The 20835-nt window shown below is 48.5% G+C and overlaps 1 protein-coding gene across 1 annotated transcript in view; it reads right to left on the bottom strand.

Moving 5' to 3' along the window:
- The window catches only part of ZFAT (zinc finger and AT-hook domain containing), a 165792-nt gene that overhangs the window by 54406 nt on the left and 90551 nt on the right, over positions 1-20835 (bottom strand). Inside the window, exons 8-11 of the mRNA XM_069600939.1 lie at positions 15979-16066; positions 14923-15072; positions 13140-13313; positions 941-1029 (exon numbers count right to left, since the gene is read on the bottom strand). Coding sequence (XP_069457040.1) covers positions 941-1029; positions 13140-13313; positions 14923-15072; positions 15979-16066 — 501 coding nt within the window. The remainder of the gene's footprint in view (positions 1-940; positions 1030-13139; positions 13314-14922; positions 15073-15978; positions 16067-20835) is intronic.

Below are 20835 nucleotides of genomic sequence, written 5' to 3'. Positions count from 1 at the left end.
CCGTTCACAGTCCCTTTCACGTTCTACCGGGACCCAGTGGTGGGCGTGATTTCAACGAACATCTCACAGCATCGTGTTCCTGTCTCCACATGTGCATGCCAGCAATAGCAGCACTGATTTTAAGGGTCAAGTTGCCAAGTGCTGAGCGGTACTTTTTATGAAACAAATTCAGGGGACCAGAGGTCTTGCTGCCAGTAAGCACCATAAGCCATGGTCCAGGGGAATTACCATCTACATGGAAGAAACATCAACTGGAGGTACTGAGAGAATAAGCAGAGATCAGGAGAGCCAGGGTCTCCAGAGCCCCTGTTGCAGGCTGGTGCCATGCCAGGCATGTGAGCCTGTCTCCAGCTCTCTCACCAGCGCCTGCCAGCCCAGCATCATCACACCTGCCACGTCAGGGCAGTCCAGGATCTGACAGTGCACACACTTGTCCTTAAAAAGATACTCTTTGCTCTAAATCACGCCAGGTTTTTCTAAGACACACATATCTTTAAATCTATTTATTCGTTTTAAATGGAGGATAATTCCAATACTGTGGTGGCCCCTCCAGGCTGTCACAGAGTGCGGGCTCTGGACGCCCGTCATGCATCAGACTCGCACTGGCTGCCTACTTTACATATGGTAATATATAAGTTTCAACGCTATTCTCTCAAATCATGCCACCCTCTCCTAATCCCACCGAGTCCAAAAGCCTGTTCTACACCTCCTACTGCAGCAAGAGTAAGCCTTTTCTCCAGTCTGCATCCCCATAACACTCTTCCTGGCCCTGGTTCCCAAAGTACAGAGAAGTGCTACTCTTGCAGGGGGGCCTGCAGCCCTGCGACGGCCCCACACGCACTGGCTCAGCCGGAAGGGGAGGGGAAGGAGGCTCTCCCCGTCTGCGAGAAGCGGCGCGCTTCCAACCTGGAGGTCCGCTCCGCTGGCCGGGCGCCCTTACCTTGAAGGAGGCGTGCTGTTCCATGTGCCGTAGCAGCTGTGGCTTCTGGGCGGCCGTGTAGTCACACACCGTGCACTTGAACTGTTTCCCTGAAGAGAAGGAGAAGGAGGTGAGCGGGGCCAGGCTACAGCCGCTGCGTGTGCCTGGGGCGGGAATGAAGGCCCTGGGACACCCCGGGCCATCGGGGGGGTGGGGGGCCCAGGACCTCAGGGGGGAACCGGCAGGGAAGCACAAGGCAGCAGCCTCGGCCGGGGGAGAATCGGGGGTCAGACGCCAGGGGCCTCAGGGTCTCCCTAGGAGCCGGGACCCCAGCCCGAGAGCCGGGAGGAGCTGCAGGATGCCCTTCAGCCAGAGAAAAGATCTGTGTTTGGGAATTCCCAGCTCTGGCAGGGAGCTTCCCAGGTGGTTCAGTGGTAAAGAATCTGCCTGCTCATGGAGGAGACACAGGAAATGCAGGATCGATCCCTGGATCAGGCAGATCCCCTGGAGAAGGAAACGGCAATCCACTCCAGGATTCTTGCTGGGAAAATTCCATGGACAGAGGAGCCTGGTGGGCTACAGTCCACGGGGGTCGCAAAGAGTCAGACACAACTGAGCGACTAAGCAACAATTCCGGTAGGCGTGTAAAAGGCAGATTCGAGGGGGTGCTAGAGAGAAAACGACAGAGAAATGTGAAATACCAGCCTTTACAGAGGATTAACGTTTCAGAAATTTGTAAACATTCAGCAATGCGATAAACAAGCCCACGTGTTAAATCGACGGATACATGAGGCAAGCTACATTTTTTACCCCCCGATGAGGAAAAATAAAACAACTTGCCAAAACAGCAACGTGCAACCAAATATAAAGGTGACCTACTTCTCACAGCAGCATCACTCGTCAAGAACTCCTAATGGCCGCTGAGCTCTACTCAGGGACAAGGACCACGGTCACTGCACATGGCACCATAGGAACACCGGCCCCTTCTGGGGACGCGCCCGCCTCTCCTTTCGTGACAAGCTGGCTGAAAAAGCTGCCCCCCTCTGCAGCCTCCACACTCCCTTCCTACTCGCTCTTGAACCCACCCTCTGGAAGATGGCATCAGCTCACCCCGAAACCTGTCTCACCAAGCTGATCAGTGACCAACGATGCCAGCCAACCAAGCCACAGGCAGGTTCCAGCCCTTATTTTTCACAGATTCCGCTGCACATGGCTCTGCGATGGGCTGTGCTTAGGGAGCCCTCTGCACCTGACTCCACGCCCCTCCCACCCCTCCGTGCCTCTCTGTTCACTCTCCGCGTGTTGGAGACACTGTCTCCCATCTCCACCCTTTACACACTGAAGTCCAAGTGCCCTAGCCACACTCCCGTTCTCCTTCTTTTGTAAACCTTTGATATTAAATCCTATCTTCTACTCACACTTGTTCTAATCCGGACTCACTGTCTCACCCATCAAACGGGTTCCACTTCCGACCTTCCTAGGGGATCACTCACCTCATCACCCAAGTTAGAGACCTGGCAGCCTGCCTCAACATCACCACGACCCCAGCTTCACTCACCTCATTTTTTTAGCACCTGATTTCAACTCCTAATATGTTTCTATCTATTTCCCTTTGTTTCTAAAGCCTCCACACTGGTTTTAGACCCCAATCATTTGTTTTCTGGGCAGTGGTAAAAGCCTTCTGAACCAGTTTCCTTGCCTTCAGGTAACCCCCCCCCCATCCATCACCCACCCTCTCCCTCCCTCCACCGTACATCCATCCATCCTGAAGCCCCATCCTCCATTCTGATCTAACACAGAAACGCCCACAGCCCTTCCTGTTGTGCTCCCCAACAACTCCAACAATGGGTCAAAGCGGAGGTTCCAGGGCTGGGGCACAGAAGGTTCCCAGAACCAGAACTGACTCTCCCCTCCCGACTCCTCTCTCTGACTTCCTCTTTTGCCTTTGCAGTCTAAGACCCCTGAGCCTCTGCTAATGCTTTCCATGCCTAGGATGCACTGTCTCTTGGCATCTGGTCATTCTTCACTTTAACACAAAACTCAAGCTGATCGACATCTCTGGCACAGGCAGGTGAGGAGCCAGCACTCCACACGCTCTGTTGATGCCCCACCTCTGCGGCATCGTCGCCACCTGCCATCGGCCACCCAAAGGCAGGAACCATGTCTTGCTCATTCTGGCACTCCTAGTGCCTAAATGCATGGCATACACTGAAACCAGCCTGTGCATTTTACCAAACTGAGCTGGGCAAGAAACAAAAAGGAAATTTTGGACAACTCACATGAATAATACTTTCAATAGGAGCAGCAAAAGGGAAACAGTTAACAGAAATACAGAAACACAGCTAACAGAAATATAGAAATAACAGAAATACAGCAACTGTACCTGTCGTTCCAGGTGAATGACCCCCAAGCTCTAGATTCTACTAATTCCTCAAGTCCAAAGCTTGAGGAAAACCTTTTCATGCTTAAGGCAAATCAGTCTTAACTGGAGAGCAATTTCCTCAGAAGAAAAGCTATGACAAACCTAGACAGCATATTAAAAAGCAGAGATATCACTGTGCTGACAGAGGCCCATCAGTCCTAAAGGGAATCACACCTGAATATTCACGGGAACAACTGATGCAGAAGATGAAGCTCCAGTACTTTGGCCACCTGATGCAAAGAGCGGACTCACTGGAAAAGACTCTGATGCTGGGAAAGAATGAAGGCAGGAGGAGAAGGGGACAACAGAGGATGAGATGGTTGGATGGTATCACCGACTCAATGGTCATGAGTTTGAGCAAACTCCAGGAGATGGTGAAAGACAAGAAAGCCTGGCGTGCTGCAGTCCAAGGAGTGGCCAAGAGTTGGTATGACTCAGCAACTGAATAATAACAACAAGAGAGCAATTAACACCTTTTATTGAACACAGTATCATCTTTTTTTCAAGAGAAGGCCATCCATTGCTATACATCTCCTACCTAAACTCAGACAATCATACATCCCTGCTGGCATGTGACTCACCCAGAAAATCATTATTGTGCCAGGCAGCCTAAGCAGAATGGTGTCTGGGTTCCCCACCGGCACAGCGTGGGGAGGAAAGCTGATAAAACCACTCTCCACATTGATAAATATTTTCACTCATTACTAATACATCTGGATCAAACGGTAAGAGATAAAGTGCTAAAAATGATTAGTGCCTGAAATGAATAAATGGAATCACCTCGTTGGAGAGCCAGAGTCAGCCTTTTATGGATATATTCCCGGGACTCAGCAAGAGACAAGGAGAGAAGGCAGCTCCTAAGAGCATCCCTTACGAGGCACAGAGCTCAGGCAATAAATATGACAAATGTTTCCAGCAACCGCTGACGCCCCCACCAAACAGGCCTGGGAGAGCACTGGACAGAATCTTTTGCTGCCTAGTTAAAGTAATGCAATATAGACACATGACTAAACACAAAAAAGCAATGATTTGAGACTATCAGATTGCTTTCCATCGAGATACTCCTGGGTATCACCGGGAGAACCGGCTAGAAACGCAGAATTTACTTGAGGTTAGAGTGACCTCAAAGGGCTGGGTGACGCAGAGCAAATGGCTGTGTCAGTGTGAGTCCCAGAGCAGCCTGGGAAGAGAAAGAAACGATGACAAAGGAAAAAGGAGGTGGGTTAAAAAAAAAAAAAAAAAACTTCATTCATTTCTCACACAACATGCCTGGCAAGCTCTGCGTACTGAGCTGCTGGCTATCAACAGCTGTGCCAGGACTTGGCCTGTCTGATCTCACCCAGAACCCACAGAGCCCCGGGACACAGGCAGGACACCCCTCTTACGAAAGAGGAACCAGGAACAAGAAGCTGAGCAACCTGTCAGGTTGTGAAGCAGCTGGTGGTAGAGCCTGGATGTGCACCCCGAAGCCCTGGGTCACAGCTACATAAGAATCCACATACACACGGCTACATTTAAAATGGATAACCAACAAGGACTTACTGTATAGCACAGGGAACTCTGCTCAGTGTTATATAATAACCTAAATGGGGAAAGAATTTGAAAAAGGATAGATACATGTATATATATAACTGAGCCACTTTACTGTACACAGGAAACTAACATAACATTGTTAATCAACTATACTCCAATGTAAAATAAAAAGTTAAAAAAAAAATGAACACAACATGACCTACATTGGAGAGGAAAAAGAAAAGATTCCTCTCACTGATTCATTTTTGACATCCCTCATTTTGTGACATTTTCACATTGAAATTGAACAACCTCATATTCATACTTGCATTTCTCAATAACTGAGGTATCTTCATAACTCAGTTGTAATATACTCCCTCCCCCCCATTTTATTGATTTATCTTGGTTCTCATTGAGCATCATGATGGTGGGGGAATCTGCGTTTTCTCTCTGATTGCTGCTGGCATTACCTGTTGCTGTATCCAAAATGCCTAATTACCTGGGGGGTGGGGGGATGGCTCATGGAGTCGTCCCTATGGTGCCTCCTCAAGGTGGCTGTACTTTGGCGACGGGAGAGCGGACATCTCATCTCATGCCCTTGTGCTGGCAGCTCCGGTGATAGGAGCGTCCCAGCAGGAGGCTGCTCAGCCACACGCCCTGCCCCTCCCCATGCCGGCTATCCCCACAACCTCCTCCCCCCACTCTCCACACCCACACAGCCCTGCCCCCGCCTGCCACCACCCCAGCCCCTGTCCCCCCGCCCGCAGCTGCAGATGATGGGACCACAGTGGACAGTGACCCGACAGGGCCAGGAACCTGAACTGTGGGGATCTGAGGCACGTAACTCAGGAGATGCCGGTCATTAGATGTCCACTCTGTGGACGAAGCAAGTGAACAAACCAACTGCAATGGGAGACAGAGAGAGAGCATCAGGACAAGGAGGCCGAGAGAAGCGAAGGTGAGGGATGAAGACCTCCACCCCACGAGCTCTCCCTGAGGGGCCACGCGGGGGGCAGGGGGGCGGTGCGAGGCCAGGCCTGGGCCCGGAGCACAGACGGGAGCTGATGGGAGCCCGCGCCCCCTGGGGCTCACGAGGGAAGCTAAGGGACCTCGACCAGCCACAGTCGGCAGCGTGGCAGGGTGGGGGAGGAGGGGGCCAGGGTGGGGCCGGGCCATCAGGGAAGGCCTCTGTAGGGAAGCGATGGGCAAGCTAAGACAGAAGGGCGACGGGGCCCAGACACAGGAAGAGGAGGCAACAACAGTCCTGAGGAGGAGAAACCCAAACACCAGGGCCCCAGGACTTCCCAAAGGGCCAGCAGCTAGGACCTCACCTTCCAATGCAGGGGTGGGGGGTCGACCCCCAGCCGGGGAGCTAAGACCCCACGTGCCCCAAAACCAAACCATAAAACAGAAGAAGCAGTACTGTAACAAATTCAATAAAGACTGTAGAAATGGCCCACATTAAAAAAAAAAAAAATCTTAGAACACACACGCAAGTGTCTAAGTCTCTGCAGTTCAGTTCAGTTCAGTCGCTCAGTCACGTCCAACTCTCTGCGACCCCAGGACTGCAGCACACCAGGCCTCCCTGTCCATCACCAATTCCCAGAGTTTACTCAAACTCATGTCCATCCAGTCGGTGATGCCATCCCACCATCTCATCCTCTGTCAGCCCCTTCTCCTCCTGCCTTCAATCTTTCCCAGCATCAGGGTCTTTTCTAATGAGTCAGTTCTTCACATCAGGTGGCCAAACTATTGGAGCTTCATCTTCAGCATCAGTCCTTCCAATGAATATTACTGGTTTCATCTCCTTGCAGTCCAAGGGACAGTCTCTGCAGGATACAATAAATGTCCCTTTTCTGTTTCAGTGACCTCAAGTGAGCTTCTGTCAACAGCAACCAAAAGAGGCCCAGCAAATACAGATGTTGAATGGATCCACGAGTGCAAGAATAAAAAACACCAACACTCCTCAAAGCAAACCCAGAAGAAAGGGCATGAACAAACAAGGCACTCAAGAGAGGATTAAATCCAATTTAGTTAATCAAAAGAAGTTCAATGACCGCAAAGAAGTTTACACACAGTGCTAGGAACTAGTCAACGTTACAAATTCCTCAAGCACATTACTGATTTAATCCATCATATCCTCTGATTCAGCAGTCCCCAACCTTTTTGGCACCAGGGACTGATTCCATGGAAGACAAATTTTCCACAGACTGGGGATGGGGGAATGGTTTCGGGATGATTCAAGCACACTACATCCATCGTGCACTTTATTTCTAACCTAATTTCTAATCTAACGATCTGACAGGAGGTACTAGTCCCCGGCCCAGAGGTTGGGGACCCCTCCTCTAATTCACCTGACTGATATCCTGAGTCATCAAAACACTAACAAGTATAATGAAATGATAATATTTGATATCCACTGAACTAAGAAACTGAACATCTTGAATAAGATGCAATGCTAAAAATGAGAAAGTTCAGCAGGAACACTGCTAAGCTTCTGATGTAATTTTTTGAAAAGTAAGCTGGAAGTGCGGTACATGATTAAAAGAACCAAAGTGGAACAGCCCTCCTGCTCCTGGAAATATGTCCTAGGAAATTAATTTGAAAGAAGGAAAGGTTTATATGCAAAAAAAAGTTCCCCGCAATGTAAGCTGTAATAATGAGAGGGAAAAAAGGAAACCATACTCTGCCCCCAAATAACTAGGTGATGGATGTTAAATAACCTTACTGTGGCAGCCACTTCATAATGTATACGTGTATCAAACACCTTAAGCTAATACAACATTACATGTGAACTGTATTTCAATAAAACTGGAAAAAATTCTTTAAAAGGAAAAGAAACACACACCTGCAGTCTTTCTTTGTTTCTTACTACACCCTCATCTGGCTTGATGAGTTTCCCCAAGGATGGCTCCAGCTGCTTAGTTACTTTAAATAGAGCTCTATATAAAACCAGGGATGAATGGAATGGCAGAAAAACCTTAAACTGTCAGAAGAAAATAAAACTGTCCCCTTGTCTTCTGGCATTTGGATTCCATCAGAACACAAAGACAGAGATGGAAAACACGCTTTAAGGCAGCATGTTTGAAATATCTGCTAAGTTAAACAATTCCTGCCAAATCAAGCTTCGTGTGTACCTTAAACTTGAAGAAGCACTAAAATACTTAGAGAAAAAAAAAAAGATCTGTATAAACTATAAAAATACCAGGAGGCATAAAAGCGAAAATGCCTTCCTATGACTGTTTATCCAGTCTTACTGAAAAAGGTGGTATTTTGCATAAGCAAATTTTTCAGAAAACTGCCTTTACCCTTTTCAAAACTGATACTCTTCAAATGTTAACTATTGCGCTGTGCCTTCCTAGTGAAGGAATATTTGAAAGAAAAGGAATTTGATCTTTCCTAAATGATACAGGCGATCCAGATTAATCACCACAAATATCTGTCTGTACCTGTGTCAAGGTGCCTCCTGTGTCGAGGTACATCCTGTGCTGAAGCCCACCCTGTGCTGAGGTGGCTGGGTACACGGGGACACTGATCACTAAGAGGGCAGGCACACACGCCCAGCACTGAGAATGAGCGGACACACTCGGTGTGTGGGGGCCCAGTTAACCTCCCCACAACCCCACTGTGCTAAGGCAATCGTGCCCTCCCCGCAAAAGTGCTGCTTAGTTGCTCAGTTCTGACAGCTTTGCAACCCCGTGGACTGTAGCCCGCCAGGCTCCTCTGTCCATGGGATTTCCCAGGCAAGAATACTGGAGTGGGTTGCCATGCCCTCCTCCAGTGGGTCTTCCCGACCCAGGGATCAACCCTGCATCTCCTGTACTGGCAAGTGGATCAGGGCCTGTAGACATCACCTTATATGCAGAAGGGATTTTGCAGATGGGATCAAGTTAAAAATCTTGAGTTAGGGAATGATCCTGGATTACACAGGTGGGCCCAGTGAAACAGCAAGGGTCCTTATTGGGGGGAGGGGGCAGACTCAGAAAGGAGGCGTGAGGACAGAAGCAGAGGGAGAGAGGGAGTGAGCGCTATGTGCTGGCTGAGATGAAGGAGGGGCTTACAAACCAAAGGATGCAGGCAGCCTCTAGAGGCCAGAGAGCTTAAAGCAACAGATTCTCCCCAGGGGTCTCCAGAAGAAAGGCAGTCCTGCTGACCCCTCGATTTTAGACTTCTGACCTCCAGAGCTGTCTCATAGTAAACCTGTTGTTTGAAGCCACTACATGTGTGGCGGTCTGATACGGCAGCCGTGGGAAATGAATGTACCCGCAACGCACAGGAATCGTCATCGACCCCAAGTTACAAACAGGGATGATGAGGCACCTGCTCAAAGGCACTCAGGCAAGAAGTGGTTCAGACCCAGGACTGCCCCAGGGACCCAAGGTCTCACCCACTCTGCTGCACTGCCTCTCCACACAGCCTGGCACACACGGGTCGGCTGCCTCAAGTGAGAAATGCACCCTGTGGGAGGCATCGCAGGCAGGCATTGTGCAGCAGGCGTTTTGCAAAGCGAAACATGTCTTTCCAGTTCTGACATCTGTGGTAATTTGTGCAATGGCAACTCAGAACAGAAATAGCTACAGCAATAAAAAGGCCGTTTAAGAAGTCTCTGCACTTTACTAGCTGAACTTGAAGCAACCGTAGTGAGGGACGGATGATTCTCTGTAATTAGTACACCAGTTTTGATACCAGGAGGAATGGATCAGCATTAGACAGGGAGAGAAACAGAAGGCAGAGCGTGATAAAAGACCAGGGAAGGACGTGGCACCAGATCTGGATTAAATTTGAGACACTGTGCCAGGTATTTGCAGCTGAGACTCCTCTGCCCAGGTGAGACTGTAGGTAACCAAGCCTAACTCAACAGTTAAATCTGCGTGTTAGTCTAAGCTAACTTCAGTCAGCTCAGCGGTTCATTTTAGAGTATGAGTTCAGTTACTCTTATGGTTCATAAAAACCTCAGAAAAAGAACTTCAGGTGGCCCTCGGCAGGGTGCACAGAGAAGTGGGTGTCCTGGATCCTGGAGTTAGCCCTCCCCTCTCCTGCCCATCACCAGAACCCAGCCAGTGAAGATAAGTCACAGAAAAAACCCACTGTGTTCACGTTGTTGCCCCATTCCCACCCATGACCCTTAACCTTCTCTCCAGCAGGAAGTCAGAGGAAGAGCAGGAGAAGGATGCTTCGGCGAGGCCAGGCTCACTGCAGCCTAGTCAGTGGACTTGCTAAGATTACCCAAATGGCTGCTCAAGTACCGTCTTCTTTTAACTTCTTTGTTCTAAAGTGCATGTTCTTTGAAGTAAAGAGGACACAGATAAGCGGGTCTGCTTTACCCTAGAATGATTGTGATTTTCAGAGGAAACAGGACCTTGCAAAAACTCTGGACTTAAATCTCCTAGAATATTTCAATGTGGAGCCATGGGATCTCTTATTATAAATTGAAGAAGCAAGGGGAAAAGTGGTACTTCCTCCACTCAGACCTCATTTCTATATTCAACTCTCCACTGGTCCAATTACTACACATACCAGAGAGTTTGAAGCTTGGGTAATTCCTCTTTGCAAATTTTACCAGGAAACTTCTTCATCTCCAGTGTAAGAGGGAAGGTTGGATTGGGGGAAGAAGGGGCATTGAACTTCAAAGAGCTTTTCATTTCATGATTAGAGAATTCCTGTTTGATTACATAACACAAAGGTACTACACCACTGAACCTTTCCCATCTGTTCTGGGTAGGCAGAATCATGTACAAACCTCTAGACCACGTAACATGTGTCTAGACCCTCTTTAAAGTCAAAAGTGAGGAGATGTGTTACCAGCACGATTTCTGCATTAAATTCTTGTACCTGTTGGCATACATGCCAAGGGTTTAATCGGGCCCTTTATAGATCAATATCTCTCTTTGTACATGTCGACTGGCAAATCTGTTTAACTAAAACCGTCACCCATTCCGGCCTATCACTTCTAAGGCACAGTAATGAGCTCCTTTGGGAAATAGGAATGAATAAATAAGGCTAGATCACTTTAAAGAAGCCAATACACGTGAAAAATTAAGATCCACAAGCAGGTAAAGGAAAGGATAATTACTAAGTTTCTTTTTACCTCATTAAAAGAGACCCAAGGACTTCCCTGGTGGTATGATGGATAAGAACCCACCTGCCAGTGCAAGAGACACGGGTTTGATCCCTGGTCCAGGAAGATCCCAACTGTCAAGGAGCAACTAAGCCTGAGCTCCACAACCCTTGAGCCCAAGCTCGAGAGCCTGTGAGTTGCAACTGGAGAGTAGCTCCCACTCGGTACAATTAGAGAAAGTGCTTGAACAGGAACAGCCCCAGCGCAGCGAAAAATAATTTTTAAAAATTGTGTGTAAGGCCATGCAGCAGACAGGACCGCTGAGGGGGCAGCTGTGGACAGAAGAGTCCTCGGTGTGAAGATTGGGGCTGAGGAGGCACCAGGAAGAAGACTGAGTTGGGGGCCCCAAGAAGGCCTGGGCGAGGAGCGGGGCATCGCCTGCAGCTCACCCTCACACCCAGTAGACAGGGAGGCACAACCATCCCCGCTTCCCTAGGAGGAAACCGAGGTGCAGAGAGGTCGGCGGACCCAGGTCACTGTACCAGGTGGGAGCAGGCAAGACTGACGCCTCTCCAGCTCTGTCTGCTCCAACGTAGCTTCTCTGTGGAGCAACCTATGGAATTATCACTGCTACAACAACTGCACTGAAAGCCACATCATTTCAGGCCAGCTCTAAAGACACGCGTGGCTCTGAGTAAAGTGGGAACCCTATGGCTACAGGCTGGGAGCCTCATCAAGGTAGCCAGGCCCTATATAAGCACACTTCCCCGAGGATTCAAAGCCTGTTTCAGAAGTTGCCAAACAGCTCATGAGGCTCCCTAGCTTACCCAAAGAAACAACAACTAAATGAGAAAAACATCTCTGTCCATCTGAATTCCCCTCCTTGCCGATGAACTCGGGGAAGCGGGTGGGGAGACAGGAGGGACAGGCTGAGTGTCCCGAGGATGCTGGCTGGGACATGGCTGCTCACGCTAATCCCATCCTCCCAAGACCCCGACAGCCTGTCCGTGGTGCCCGATCAGACGTGAGTGCCATCGTCTCAACGCCCTTCAGTGCCAAGCCCGGAGCTTGGGGCCAGGCAGAGGCCACGGTGCCCCTCTCAGCCCTCCAGACCCCACCCCAGTGGCCCAGGGACTCTCATAACTGGGGCATCACTGGGGACTTCCGGGAATAATATGCTTACCCTGTCAAGAAACATCAAAGAGGCTTATTGCTGGCGGAGGTGTGAGAATTCATGAATAATTACATGCCTTAATGCTTCCATTACTCAGGACACGATGGCTTTACTGTCATTGTATTTTTAACTATTTTGATTACAGATTTATTAATTTATAGCACACTTCTTGAGTCTGAATGAACAGCAGGGCTCTGGCTTTGGTCCAGCCCGAGGCAAACCTGATCCTAAGTCCCGACGGATCTCGGGCTAAGCACTCAGCTTCTCCCCGAGCCCTTCGGGCTCACTGGCAGCACACACGACAGATCCCCAGAACCACCTCATATTAAAGGCAGGACAGACCAGCAGGATCCTCCTCTGTGCACTGAAGTAAAAAATCTCCGTTGAAGCCACTTCACTTTTTACAGCAGACTCCGATTTTTGTACATAATTGCGCTAAAATAACATTTCGTTGGTACAGTTTATTAATCTCATTACATGGAATATTGAGAAGACCCTCATATGATTGTGGTTTAAAGGAGAATTTTAAATGTGATAGCTCTTTTACCGTATAGCTGCCTGTCTTCCTAAAACAACTGTGCAATTCTGCCTTTCTCTGTCTCTCTGGCTCCTTGCCAGATGACTTTCCTGCTGACTGGGACACACACCAGGTAGAGTCCCGGCTGCTCCTCAAGGTCATTAGGCTCAGGCGGGAAAGGAGCGTTGAACAGGACTGAAACTTCCAGATCAAGGTCTCCTGAGGATGCCTTATTCCCTGGGGCAGAGTCCCCTCCACACCCACCCCCCACACATGCATGCATGTGCTTACACACACACACACACACACACACACACACACACGTGCAGCAAGTGTCCAGCAAGCACAGGTGGGGTCAGCACAGAGCCTGGGGCACTGAGGAAGCAGGCGAGGTCACTCTGCCCTCCTTCAGAAGAGAAATTCCAGACTCTGGCTCCTCCCTGCTCTACATACAACCACGGCGTAGGCCAGACTTGGAAGGTCCGCCTCAAACCACAGTCCTAAGGGAAAAAGCTCGCTGTGGAGTCACTCACTCACCGTCGGCGGTGTGAAGGAGCTTGTGGCTTTTCAGCGTCCCTTTGGACTTGAACTTCTTGCCACACATGTCACACAGGTGGGTCTTCTCAGTGCTGTGACGATTCATGTGAGCCTTGAGGTTGCTCTTGCTACGAGTCGCGTACTCACACAAGGAACACTTGAAGGGCTTCACACCTGTCGGAGGAGAAAAAACAGACAGAAACAGATGTATACATGTGTGTGTGCATCTGAAGGAAGGTATACGCATACATGTCCACACACACACATCCCCTTGTCCACTGTGAAAAAAGCAGTGCATACAGTGCATGCTCCCTCAGGCCTTTCTCCAACCCAAGCAATTCCTTCCAACCACGATGCCCTTCCACCTCGGCCTGCAGCAGAATTCCTCCTGGACTCCTAATCAGTGCCACCGAATCCCCTCTCGTGACTGCTGCACCGTCCACCGCACTTGACAGTGTGTCCCTTACGGCCCCTCCCCACGGTCTGGGATCTCCAAGGGCACAGATGCTGAGCACGGGAAGCAGCAGCTGTTCATTCCACTAAACTGAGTTACCAAGGGCCTTGGCAAAAGTCGCCAGGCCCGGGCACACAGGACCACATGTGAGAGCGTGTTTCAGCTCATAAGGTAAGTGGAGCTTTACGATGCTCATCACTGCTGCAGGGCTGACGGCTCAACTGCCGAGGCATCCTTACCATTGGGCTAGTCCTCCTCCGTTCCCCAACTATCCACCAGGGCCCACGAAAAAGTATGTCCCAACCTTGGCTTTGGTCTCAGCTCCTTCTGCCACGTCCATCAGTTCCTGCTCTCTTTACTGAACCGCTCATTTGATCACAGATTGTAGAAAATACTCCATCCGTCCCCCTGGGGAGCTGTCCTGCTTTCCTGACTGCAGCACTGTGGGCTCCCAACTCACGGGAAGGCCGGCCCCAGCCTCAGGGCTCCGAGCCTCTTCGCTGGGAAGGCCACGCCCTCCCAGGGGGAGAAGCGCAGCCCCACTGTCTCTGATGGCACCCCGACCATCAGCTGCCCCCGAGTGCCTGCATGCGGCCCACGCCTCCCTGCACAGGCGAGCGCCCTGAGGCAGGGGCTGCCTCCCTCCTCCCCTGCTCGGTCCCCACCTAGGTCTTGCCCGCTGCCGCCAGAATCGGAGGATCTGCTGTCCTCGGGGCATTCCTTCGTCCAGCACCCCAGAACCTCCTCAACGCTCCCACACGCAGGTCACCGGGGCGACCAACGGGGTCACCGCCACGACCAGGCTGGTGCGTTGGTCCCTGCTCTCCTGAAGCTCACTTTCTGCACAGGAATCGTGGTGACTTGCTCAACTACAGCTCCTAGCAAGCCATGAAGACTGCACATCTCTGCTCACTCTGACTGAGTCATGCACAGCTGAAACCACTGGTCTCAGCTGCCTGACAGACACATTTTTGCAGTAGGTAAAGAGAACTCTAGCTGCAGGGGGTGTGGACATGGCTTCTTCCTAAAGAACCCCTAAAGAACCCCAAGTGAAAGTGTTAGTCACTACTCAATGGTGTCTGACTCTTTGTGACCCCATGGGACTGTAGCCCACCAGGCTCCTCTGTCCATGAGATTTCCCAGGCAAGAATATTGGAGTGGATTACCATTTCTTTCTCCCAGGGAATCCTCCCAACCCAAGGATCGAACCCGGGTCTTCCACATTGCAGGCGGATTCTTTACCAACTGAGCCACCAGGGAAGCCCCAAGAACTCTCAAAGGCAGCTCTAAAACCACACACGAGCTCCATTCTGACAGAGGGACACGCACCTTCATGAGCCCAGATGTGACGCTGAAGGTCTGAGCCATTCTTCATGAAATAGAAATCACAGTATGGGCACTTCATGGCTCTCTTGCCAATGAGCCCTTTCAGCTGGACCCTCCTCCCGAGAACCTCGGAGATGGTGCTCATGGAAACCTCTAGAAGAAAAGCAGATGACAACCAGAAGCGGCCAAAGAACCGTGGTTCCAGTGAGAGGCCTCGTGACAGAGCCTGGATGCCCCCCACCCTAGTCAATCCTGGCAGCTCTGAGGCAGCAAGTTAAGTTGTGCCTTGTGAGGTCATGGGAGAGAACTTTTGCCTAAAAAGCTCTTTTTTCTTCAAAGTGAGTCTCTCAGACCTAGACTCCTGTTAACACAAAATGTGAGCGATGGAGAGCAGTATGACAAGGCAACAGTCGGACAAAAGCAGAATATGGGAAATACGGGGAAAAGACTGGGCTTCCCCAGTGAATCAGCGTCCTGGGGTGGGGGTGTCCTGAGGAACACAAGGAACTCAGGCAACATGACAACTCCATTCAAACAACCCAACTGCAAAGAAGAAAGTCTTGTGTCAATGGTTGTGGCTGCTGTTGAGTCGCTCAGTCATGTCTGACACTTTTGCAAACTGATGGACTGCGGCCCGCCAGGCTCCTCTGTCCATAGGATTCTCCAGGCAAGAATACTGGAGTGGGTGGCCATTTCCTTCTCCAGGGGATCTTCCTGACCCAGGGATCGAATATCACCTATGTCTCTTAAGTCTCCTGCATTGGCAGGCAGGTTCTTTACCACTAGCGCCACCTGAGAAGGCAGCACAGTTTTAAAAAGGGGAGGAGAGCCACAAGACTGGGGCCAGATGCCTTTGAAGACTAGAAAAAATGATAAAATAAAGCAAATCGTTATATAAACACCTGAGTTTTAAGTAAAGATAACTCCTCCCCTTGAACTGACTCATATCTTCATCCCTCTTTTAGTTTCATTTAACACAGCTGCTATACAACGCTGTATCTTAGAACAAACATAAGCATTTTTAAAATCGGTCTCCCGCTCCGAGATGCATAACCTTACCGGGATGGTTGGTCTTGATATGTGACTTTATCAATCGATCTTCTGAAAAAGACTTTTCACACACAGGACAAGAATAACTCCTTTTGTCCTTAACAGAAAGAGAGCATAATCAATGGACTGTCTCATTTAAACTCAGGGTCTGTGGAAAAATACCATCACCACCACCAAAGCGAGACACATGGATACCTTTCCCAGCGCCCGCAGCTGGCCCTGCACAGCCCAGGGACTCGAGGGTAGCAGGGCAGTGGCCTCGTCTCCCTTTCAGGAGGGAGGGACTGGCCTTAGAAAGTATAGTCCTGTGGATGCGGCTGGGCCAGTGGAGAGCAGAGCTCAGCCTCAGGGTCTAAGATCATCAAGGTCGTTCACATTTCCATCTCCCAAAGTTCCCTCCTTTATCAACATTATGTATGCGATAAGTATAAGGCCTGCCCTCTAGCAGATTTTAGGTGTACAATACGTACTGTCGGTTACAGACACCACGCTGTACAACGATCTCCAAGACCCGAAGTGCATTTTGCCCTCCAGTGCTCAAGACACTTGTGCAGGTGAGTTATCTTATTGAGACTCACAACCACTCTTGAAGGACAGGCATTATTACTTGTTACAGATTAAGAAACCAAGGCCAAGGGCGACGAGCCCCAGGACTCTGAGGAAGAGCTGGCGCTGGAACTCGAGCGTACGGGTGCCCACCCCAGGCCCTGACCACTCCCAGGCCACGTCCCATCCAGGCTGCAGGGAAGGCATTCACTCTGCACTGTCACCAACCCAGCTGCCTGCGGTGCCACATCCTCAGTTAGGGAGAAGCTTTGGTGAATGATCACGCTGTATAAGCTCATCCACGTTTCCTCTCACTTTCATGGTCACTTTAATGCCATTTCACATGAAAACTTTTCAGAGAGTGGATGTTATGGGTTAAATTTTGTCCCCTACAAATTCACATGTTGAACTCCTAACCCGCAGTATCTCAATGTGACCTTATTTGGAAATGTGGTCATTACAGATGTTATTAGTGAAGATGAGATTGCAGGCCCTCATCCAATATGACTGGTGTTTTTAGGAGAAGGGGAAATTTGGACAGAGACCTGCAAGAGGAAGAATGCCACGTCTTCATGGGACAAAGAAAATACCCAAGCCCAGCCCAAGAAAAGAAAATGACAAACTAGTATCTCTCAAGAACACAGATGCAAATATCCTCAACAAAATATTAGCACATAAAATCCAAAATGTTTTTAAAAGAACTATAAATCACAACCAAGTGAGATTTATCTCATTTGATTCAACATTCTAAAATTAATTAATATAATCCATCACATCAACAGGTTAAGAAATAAAAGTCACATGATAACATCAATAGAGGCAGAAAATTAATTTGGCAAAATCAAATACCTATTCATGATAAGCAATTTCAGTAAGCCAGGAATAGAGAGGAACTTCCTCAAGTCAATAAAGAAAATCCACAAACAACCTATTATAGCTATCATTACACTTAATGGTGAGAAACCAGAAACTTTCCCACTAAGATTAGAAACAGGGCAAGGATGTCCCCTCCCAGCACTGCTTTTTAACATCATACCTGAAGTCTTAGCTAATGCAGTAAGACAAGAAAAGGAAATAAAAGATACGGAGATTGAGAAAGAAGAAATTAAAGTCGTCTTTGTCTGCAGATGACATGATCACCTAAGAAGAAATTCTGAAAGAACAGACAAAGATACTCCTGGAGCTAATAAGCAGTTATGGCAAATTATAGGTATAAGTCTAATATACAAGTCAGTTGCTTTTCTATATGCTAGCAATGAACAAGTGAAATTCGAAATTAAAAACACAGAACTATTTACATTAGCACACAAAAAACGAAATGGGACAAATAAATCCATTATTTACAATGAATAGGTATAAATAAATCTAACAAAATATGTACAAGATCTATATGAGGAAAACTTCAAAACCGATGAAAGGAATCAAAGCACTAAGCTATTCCATGTTCAAGGATAGGAAGATTCAGTGTTGTCTAGACAACAGTTCTTCCCAACCTGATGGGTAGATTCAATGTAATTTCAGTCAAAATCTCAGCAAGTTATTTTGTGGGTATTGATAAACTGATTATGAAGTTTATAAGGCGATGCAAAAGACCCAGAAGCCTACACAAAATGCTAGAGGAGAAGAACAAAGTTGGAGGACTGACATTACTCAACTTCCAAACAGACTATAAAGCTGCAGTGATGAAGAGCATGTGATACTGGTGAAATAAAAGTCAAATAGATCAAATGGTACAGAACAGAGTCCAGAAATAAACTCTCTTAAATACAGTCAATTGATCTTTGACATACAAGCAAATGCTACCCAGTGGATCAAAGACAGTTATCTCAGCATGATGCTGAAACTGGATAGCCATGTGCAAAAAGAAGAAAGTGAACCTGGACAAAAACTTGACACCTTTTCACAAATATTAACTCACATTGGATCAGAGATCTAGAAGCAAAATGCGAAACTATAAAACTCCTAGAAGACACAGAAGAAACCCTGGATGGCCTGGAGTACGGCAATGACCTCAGATCCAACACTGAAGGCGTTACCCATGAAAAAAGAAAAAAGAATCAATAGACAGGGAAAGACACTGTCCAGAGAATGAAACAATGAGCCACAGACTGAGAGAAAATAGTTTCAAAGGACACATCTGGTAAAACAGGCCAAAGACCTCCACAGACACCCCACCAGAGAGGATATACAAATGCCGAGTAAGCATGTGCAAAGACGTTCCATATCACGCGTCATCAGAGAAATTCAACTCAAAACAAGACGCCATCACACACCGACAAAATGGTCCAAATCTACAACACTGATAACACCAAGCGCCAGAGGATGCGGAGCCGTGGGAACTCTCATTAGTTCTAGATGGGGATGCAAAATGATACAGCCGTTCTGGAAGACAGTTTGGCAGTTTCCCTCAAAACTAAAACACTCTTACCATAAGATTCAACGACTGCACTCCTTGCTTTTTACCCTAATGAGCTGAAAACTCACGTCCACACAAAAACCTACACACGGATGAAGCAGCTTTACTCATAACCGCCAAAACTTAGATGCAACCAAGATGTTCTTCGGTATGTGAATGGACAAATGGTGGTACATCTCAACAACGGACTGTTATTCAGCTGTAAAAAAAAAAAAAATGAGCTATCAAGCCTTGAAAAGATGTATAAGAAACGTAAATGCATACCTATGAGAAAAAAAAAAAAAGGCCAATGTGAAAAGGCTACATATTATACGATTCTAACTAGAAGACACTTTGAAAATGGTAGAATGATAGAGACAGTAAAGGGATCCATGGTAGCCAGGGGGCAGAGGAGAGAGGGATGAGGAGGAGGAGCAAGGAGGAGTTTTAGGGGCGTGAAACTTCTCTGCATGATACTCTCATGAGGTATAGGCATCATTCCACATTTGTCCAAACCCCAAAAATGTGCAGCACCCAGACCGGGCCTTAACATAAACTGTGGACTCTGGGCGTTACTCCACGTGTCAATGCAGGCTCATCAACTGTAGTAAAGGCAGCGCTAAGATACAGGATGTCAAGAGGAGGGGAGCTGTGCATGTGGGGGGACAGGGGGTATATGGGGAAATCTCTGTTACTTTCTGTTTAGCTTTGCAACGCATTTAAAATTGCTCTAAAAAGGTTTATCAAAAGAAAACACACACTATGTGCTGAGAACAGAGCTTAGCCTGTAACAATGAGGGCCCAGTAAATCTGAATGACTTTGTTGCTGTGGTTTTAGTTTTGCTGGTAATGCAACTCAGACTCAGCTAACAGACCTTCTTATGGGCTAAAGCACACTGGGAATCCCCAAAGGGGCCTCTGAGTGACCATTCCTCTAAATTCCTTTGTGGATTGCTACTACTGCAGAGTGTCTCCTGAGGCTGGGGTTCCTGAAGCACACTTAGGAAAAGCGTGCTGTTCTCTTGTTCAGTCACTCAGTTGTGTCTGACTCTTTGCAACCCCATGGACTGTAGCCCGCCAGGCTCCTCTGTCCATGTAATTTCCCAGGCTAGAATACTGGAGTGGGTTGCCAGGCAATCTTCCCAAACCCAGGATTGAATCTGCATTTCCTGCATTGGCAGGTAGCACCTGGGAAGCCCAAGAAACGTGTACTTGATATTCAAAAACAAAAAATGAAATGGAAGACCCTCTGAACAACCAGTCGGGACGCACTTCCCACCAAGCATCTGGGTTCCAAGCAAGGCCTGCCATGCCCAGATGCCTAAGGGGTCCAGGCAGCTCCCATCAAACAGTCCTAGCTTTCTGCTCAGCTAATGCCATGGACTTCCACCCAGGCTACATCACAGGGTCCAGGCTTCTCACTGACCCCCAGTGCCCTTGACCTTCTAGGTCATGCCACCACTCCTAGCGCTTGCAGACGAACTCGTGCTCACGTGCCCTTCTGAAAGATGCCCTGGGCACACGCTGCACACATTCTGCAGGGGGCTGTCACCACCCACTGATGCTTGGGCATCATCAGAGCTGATGGAGGCATTCAGAAGGGCTTTGAAGGAGTTTACAGTGATCTCTCCTGAGCCCTCGCTATTTGATTTTTCCTTTTAATCTCTGATAGTCTGAAAGCAATTTATCTTAGAGCTTATCAGGGCCCCTCATTTCTTGATGCCTTTGAAGATTGTCGGAAGGACACAGGCAGTGGGCAACGGTGCTGGGAGAAGGGTGCACTCTAAGGACTCATTTATTTCTTTTTCAAAAACCTCAGTTCCCAGCCAGAGATGAAAACCCAAACTGACACAGGAAACTTGAAAAGAAGAGTGGTTAAAAGAGTTCCTCGCTGAGGAGAGCGAGTGCTTCACGCCGTAATGACG

This window comes from Ovis canadensis, chromosome 9, assembly GCF_042477335.2.
Source record: "Ovis canadensis isolate MfBH-ARS-UI-01 breed Bighorn chromosome 9, ARS-UI_OviCan_v2, whole genome shotgun sequence".
In the NCBI taxonomy this organism is placed as follows: Eukaryota; Metazoa; Chordata; class Mammalia; order Artiodactyla; family Bovidae; genus Ovis; species Ovis canadensis.
The sequence above is the reverse complement of the archived record's forward strand: the minus strand, read 5'-3'. Positions and strand labels throughout refer to the sequence as shown.